This window comes from Camellia sinensis, chromosome 6 (genome assembly GCF_055761805.1).
Source record: "Camellia sinensis isolate YWXY chromosome 6, ASM5576180v1, whole genome shotgun sequence".
NCBI classification, from domain to species: Eukaryota; Viridiplantae; Streptophyta; class Magnoliopsida; order Ericales; family Theaceae; genus Camellia; species Camellia sinensis.
The window spans coordinates 101,510,959-101,517,915 of NC_138966.1; the positions used below are offsets into that span (position 1 = coordinate 101,510,959).

The 6,957-nt window shown below is 36.3% G+C and overlaps 1 protein-coding gene across 3 annotated transcripts; it reads left to right on the top strand.

The window, feature by feature from the left end:
* The first annotated feature begins 564 nt into the window (after nucleotides 1-564).
* Nucleotides 565-5,512, top strand: LOC114287290 (zinc finger BED domain-containing protein RICESLEEPER 2). 3 transcript variants are annotated; one of them, XR_014332705.1, is made up of 5 exons: nucleotides 565-722; nucleotides 1,522-3,649; nucleotides 3,742-3,826; nucleotides 3,916-3,981; nucleotides 4,149-5,512. XR_014332705.1 is itself a non-coding variant. In XM_028230601.2 (4 exons), exons 1-3 carry the CDS (start codon nucleotides 690-692, stop codon nucleotides 3,783-3,785), a joined length of 2,205 nt encoding a protein of 734 aa, XP_028086402.2. In that variant the 5' UTR covers nucleotides 565-689; the 3' UTR covers nucleotides 3,786-3,826; nucleotides 3,916-5,512. The 3 variants fall into 3 exon arrangements, 1 of the variants encoding a protein (XP_028086402.2); XR_003637862.2 differs by having other exon boundaries at nucleotides 4,493-5,512; XM_028230601.2 differs by having other exon boundaries at nucleotides 3,916-5,512.
* The last annotated feature ends 1,445 nt before the right edge of the window (nucleotides 5,513-6,957 follow it).

The window sequence follows — 6,957 nt, forward strand, 5'->3', positions numbered from 1 at the left end:
CAGAAGCTGAATAGTTAAATCGGCCATAGAATCAGACGTACAAGAAGCCGAATGTGAATAGGCACACAACAAAATGGCCGAGTGAGCAGCTATGCGCTGGATTAAAAGTGGGCTCGACCCCCGAGACAAGGGACGAGTATAAAAGAGAGAAGCATCAACTAAAGAGAGGTATGTGAGGACAGACTAAAGAAACTTAAGACATAAGTAAACGAGAGACGTATACTAACTTGTCTGTCAGAGTGCTAATTTCAACACCCCCGATCGGAATGTTAATTCCTTTTTCAGGTGACAATTAAAGGATCAGAAACGTCTTTTAGGATCCAAGAGTATTTCTAAATCACCTCTCCACAGTAATTAAAAGCTACCGGTGAAATTATGGTTATACTTTCTATGTTTACATTGGTGAGTTAGGACAAAATCTTTAAGTGAGTGTATTTTAGTCATTTAAATATAATGTGACATAAATAAATATTAATAAAAAATAAAAAAGCTAAGAAACAACATTTTATTAACTTCTCAAATGACATTTTTAAAAAACCAAAACAAAAACTTAACTAAAAATCAAAAATCAAATTTTAACCATATCTCAAAACACCTGCGAATACCCGGAAGCAAGTGCAAAAAACCCCTCGGCAGGTCTAAGGCTAGTCTTGAATCGATCGAATCGAACAACTCTTTTATCACAAAAAATGTCTCTTCCTTTGAATCTGCGATTATCGCAGGCAAGTCTTCATCTATTCACTGTGATTTTAGCATGTAATTGTGTGTATATATCATATATATAACATCTCAGAAAAATGACTATGTATTTGTGCCACACAAGTGTCTAATCTCACTCTCAAGAACCCTAATCGTTCGAATCTCTTCAAACCCCATATCTTCATCTTCTTCTTCCACCAAAACCCAGAAGGGCTCGATTGAATACTTTCATTTCTCGGGTATAGTGATTTTCAAAGATCATCGTGATCAAATCACCAACCCTGTCAAGCTCAAAGCCAAGATTTTCCAAGACTTGGGGCTTTTCCCTCACTTACATTGCTCAACACAGCAACTCTTTAACTGGCTATGTCTGTGTGTGTGACATTTTTTTTTGGGGGGGGGGGGGTTGTGGGGTTTGATATATTTGTGAGAAATTGAGATGTTTGTGTTCAGTTTCGATTTTCTGATTTTATTTATGAGAATTGATCAAATAACTTGTTTCACTGATGGGCCTGTGATTCTAGTTTCTAATTCTAACTCATTGATTTTTAGTTACTTTTTATACAGCTTTCTAGTTTTAATGTTAGTAAGTGTTGATGTAGCTTTCTTGCTTAGTTTCTATATTGCTTTCAATTAATGTTGTTGTTTAAAATTGTGCCTTTGTTATTTCAATTAATATGCTGCTGTTATGCGACTGATCATTGATAGGTCTGTGTTTGTTAATGTGTTATGTTGCTTAAATTTCTTTATCCATTTATGTTATTGTGATAAATTTCATATAGTTAGTGAGGTGTTGATTTGCTAAAATGGTCTTTTTACCAGATGATGGATCCTCCCAATGAAGATTGCCCAGCTGTTGGAACTCAACCATCGACTAATGCCCAACCTAATACCCTGACTGAGAGGACTCCAATAGCACCCATAGCTAAGGTGCGTGAAAGGGCTAGTGGGAGTGGGAGAGCAAAATCTAGGGCATGGGATCATTTTGATAAATTAAAGGGTGAGGATGGAAAAACTAGGGCTATTTGCAAATATTGTCAAAAGGAATATTTAGCTGATTCTAAGGGTCATGGGACAAGTAATTTGTTGAGTCATTCGGCAAATTGTCAAAAATATCCTTATAGGGAACTAGAGAGGGGACAACAAACCTTGTCTTTTCAACCTAAAAAAGATGGAGAAGAGGGTGTTGACCTTGAGGCAATGAGCTTTAATGAAGAAGCTAGTAGAAAAGCTCTTGCCGAGATGATCATTCTTGATGAATTGCCCTTTAGATTTGTGGATGGAATTGGTTTTAAAAGATTTTGCAATGTCTTGCAACCTAAGTTCAAAACAATCCCATCTCGTATTACTATTGCTAAAGATGTTGCTGTCATTTTTAACAAGGAGAGAGATAGCTTGAGGAAAGCATTGAAGGGTCGTAGGGTTTGCCTTACCACAGACACATGGACATCAATACAAAACATAAATTATATGTGTCTTGCTGTGCATTTCATTGATGATGATTGGAAATTACAAAAAAGAATCATAAATTTTTGTCAAGTTGAAGATCATAAGGGAGGAACTATTGGTAAAAGAATTGAGATGTGCTTGCTTGAGTGGAACATTGATAGCATTTTTACCTTGACAGTAGATAATGCTAGTTCCAACAACACTATCATTAAGTTCTTGAAGAATAAAACAAAAACTTGGAAGGGGACCATCTTCGGGCATGAGTTCTTACATATGCGTTGTTGTGCACATATTTTAAATCTCATAGTGGGTGATAGTTTGAAAGAATTAGATACCTCTATTGGTTCTATACGTGATGCTGTAAGATATGTGAGGTCTTCTGCAAATAGGCTAGAGAATTTTAAAAAGTGTGTAGAGAAAGAAAAAATTGAGTCAAAAAGTCTTTTGTGCCTCGATGTACCAACTAGGTGGAACTCCACCTATTTAATGTTGGAAGCTGCTGAAAAGTTTGAAAAGGCATTTGATAGATTGTTGGAGGAGGACTCCAATTACCAATCTTACTTTGTGGATGATGAGGTTTGTGAGGGTGGGGATGAGGGAAGTGGTACGGGGAAGAAGACATGGGGACCTCCAACTAAGGATGATTGGAATAAGTGTAGGATGTTTGTGAAATTCCTAAGGCTTTTCTATCATGCAACTAGGCGGTTTTTGGGGTCTTTATATGTTACTTCTAATTGTTTATTTGATGAGATGTTTGTGATTCAAACCAAGATTAGACAATTAGTGAAGAGAGACTCCAAAGAGGATCAACTTTTGTCTTCCATGGCAAAAAGCATGAAAGAAAAATTTGACAAGTATTGGGGGAATGGGGATAAAATAAATCTCCTAGTATATGTTGCTGTGGTGCTTGATCCTCGAAAAAAATTGAAGTATGTGAAATTCTGTTTCTCACAATTATTTGGGGCTGGTGTGGTAAATGAGATGACAGGTCGTGTAAAAGATTGTTTAACTCGTTTATACGAGTATTATGGTGCACATGATTCAACAAGTGTGGAAGTGCCTAATGTGAGTGAAGCGTCTGAGATGATGATTGATGATGATTGTGATGATCCGCATTTACTCGTAGCCTCTCAATTCAACTCGTATTTGGAGGAGGAAGATTCCATTTTGTGCAAGTCTGAGGTAGACAAGTACTTAGCGGAGAGTTGTGTTGGTTCAATAGAAGAAAATTTTGATATCTTGGGATGGTGGAAGACTAATTCCTCAAAGTATCGAGTCTTGTCCCAAGTAGCACATGACGTGTTGGCGATTCCCGTTTCTACAATTGCTTCTGACTCAGCATTTAGTGTAGGAGGACGTATACTTGATCCATTTCGTAGTTCACTATCTCCCATGATGGTAGAGGTTCTTATATGTGCACAAAATTGGCTTCAAAGCACTATCCCAATCTCTCTTCGCAAAGCAATGGATGATGTTGAGCAATATGAACAGTATAACTCAGGTAATAATATTTTTGATATAGTTATATTGCAAAGTTTGTATAAAATGTGAATTAACTCTTACTGTTTTTGTTGACTGTTATGTTATTTTTAGCTTTTTCAAGCTCAAGCTCAAGCCCAAGTCTAGGCCCAAGTTGAAGTACTATTACTATCTAGCATGGCTAATGGCTATTAGCCAGGTAAAGAAACTGTATAGTTTGTTACTTACAAATTTTAGGTTTTTCTTTTTTTTGGCATTGCAAACTTAATTTTAGTTGAATCCTTGCAGGTGTTTTTGGTTCCATCAGCAGAACGACGATAGCTGCATTGGTCCTGGTTCCACTAGCTTTGCAGGGTTAGGTCTCTTCTTTGCAGCCTTGTTTATATTACTGGTTTCTTGTTATTTAGGGTACTGTAGTAATTTCACTGTTTTCTTGTTATGTAAATAATTTTACTTTCTGTGATGCTACTGTGATGAAAGTCGGTGTTGGTATGTTCTGAATTTTCTGATGACAATTGTAGATGATGCTGCTGATTACTGTGATGCTGTAGTGTTCATGAGGAATGAGTTTTGATAGCATGTGGCTTTTTATTTTTGTGTTTTGACTCTTGATGAATTTTTGTGGCTTATTGGTTATGGTGGGTACTGGATGAATGTCAACTTATATCAATGAAGTTTGATAAAATTTTCCTCATAAATTTCTGATGAATGCTACTGACTATTGTGATTCCCATGTAACCCATGTGCTGACGAGGGTTGGAGACCTTTATGAATTTCTTGATGAATTTTGATGCTTTGTGAGTTGGATCTTCTGTGCTTACATCTCAAAATATTTACAACTATTGGATTATGTTGGAATTTCAAGGTATAATTCAGCGGCTACGAGTGTTTTGAGCAGAGGGATTTGCGATAGAAGATCTTGTTCCCTTCTGTTTTGGAAAGCGGCATCAAAACTACTTTGAAACATGTGTTCTAAATTTATTGTACATAGGCTGATTTAGGGAATGGAATGCAAACCATTTCGATTCCCAGGAATGCAAACCGCGGCCCCTTACTCCCCTGTCTGAGTCAGTAACTCGGTCCGGAATATATCTTGTCCAGTTCCCCAAAGATCAAATTTATTGAGTTCCACGCCCTGAACATGCTTTGATAGCCAAACGGCAGGGCCAGCCACGTCTTCAGCATCATTGTTCTTGCCACTTCTGGTCATCAGCATTGTTGTTCTTGCCGCTTCTGGTGCATATTCATCTCCATTATCATCAGCACGCACACATTGTATACAATTGAGGTGGCAATGCTTCCCTCTCCTTTCAGAAAACAAGAAATAGCTGTTGGAAAATACCTAACTTTCGATCAAGGCCCCAAGAACTTTGACAGTCTTCAAGATGGTCTTCCATGGATCGAAAATTGCATTACCTTGACAGATTAAGAACGACAGATTAAGAACATGAACTACTCAAAACGGAAAGTGAAGGTCTATCGATGAGTGCTGCTATTAAGCTGAAGATTGGGGCATTGAAAACTGTGTGCAAAAATTGTTGTCTCGTGTAATTTGACAGCAGATACCTTAGCGAAGGGTGGCTGTGTCCTGACTCTGGAATGTCATACAAAAAGCTAGCAAAGGTATTAGGGGAATCTGAAACCTGGTTTTGACCATGTTTGTAGGGTTAGTAATGTTGTTGATATTGGTTTAGGAAATGATCAAAGAGCATATCATTGTAGGGTTAGTTTGTCTTTTGATCCTTGTATTGTTTTCCAAGGTGGATCAATCTGGAAGACCATACTCTCTTTTTTGTTCTTTTTTTGTTGTTGATGTTTTCCTGTTTTCCTTAAGCAGTGTACAAAAACTTCCCATATGTTGTAAATCTTGAAACTTTACCTCCTCTCTCTCTCTCTCTCTCATGGAAGGCTTATGAATTGGTATGTTGTTCAGATAAATATGAAAAATTTAAACTTGAGTGGATATTTCAATGATCACTTGGATAAAAATTGTACTGGTGACTTGTTTTGATTATAGCCCATTGCATCTCTTATGTATACATGGGATTTGACAGAATTGCCGAAATGAACAAGCCGTAAAGAGTAAACCTTTTTTAATGTATGAATTTTCAGAAATCGGAGTCTAAGCTGAGACATGCATTATGGGAAAAAATATTAGAAAAGAAAATAATGAAAAAAGAAAGGAAAGGCTTACTACGGAAAAAGGCTCCCACTTTTCGGTAAATCAGAGAATAACTGTTACGTTACAAGAGTGATCTTGTATTTTTAAGCAAGTGTAGTGTTGTCCAGTTAAAAAACACCTGAAAAGGAAGGAGGTTATTTTTTAAATGGAATGCGAGTGAGAACTATGTTATTTTTTCATTTATCAGATGTTCCCAGTAATTTAATAGTGACCAAATTGAACTTAGTTACATCATTCTAGTTGTTGATCACATTCAGAGTGGTAAAATAAATTGATTCGCGTTCGGTTAGTTAAAAATTCATTGCAACGCATGTTGCAATTTCAAATCTTTTTAAGTTTACATGTTAAGTATGAATAAATTATGACTTAACTTGATAACTTTATATGTGCAGTAAAAAAAATAAAAATAAATAAATAAATAAATTCAAGTTACTCAAGTTTCACACGATAAAAATTCATTTGATATTGACTTGTTACATAAATAAATTAAATTACAATACATATTGAAACTCGTGATTCAAATCAAACTTAAAAAACTTACTAATCAATAGACTCGATTCATTTATATAGATCACAGCCTATTCACATTATAAAATTCTTGCATTGCCAGTTGTTGATCAATTTCTCCTATCCCAGATGTTCTCTTTTGCTGCCATTGGGTACTACCTGAATCTGGAAAACAGTTTATTCTCTCAGACAGAATCATCTGGATCACATCATGATCAAATTGGCCAATGTGAAACTCAACCTATCCTAGACCAGCACAACATAAAAAATTTCTTTATTTCTTAGAAAAGTGGACTTTTCTCAACCATCTAGATGGGGACCAATTTCCTAGAGGGTACACATGTTTTCTGTTGGAATTTATAGTTTTTATAAGTTTATTTTGGGTCAACTTTGAATTCAAATTTGAGTGGGGTTCATACGTCTTTTGAGGTGGGTACAAAGAAGTGACGTGTTCCTCGCTGCGTGGCGAGTCACACGGTGAATACGGTATATCAAAACTATTTATGAGTGAGTAGAAAATTGGCGTCGTTTTCGAGTTTGTGGAATGAACAATTCAAGAAATAAAATGTAGGTTTCCTTGAATGGTTATCCCACATTGGAAAGTTAAGAGAATTTATGTGTGCATATAAGTTCTAGGTGGC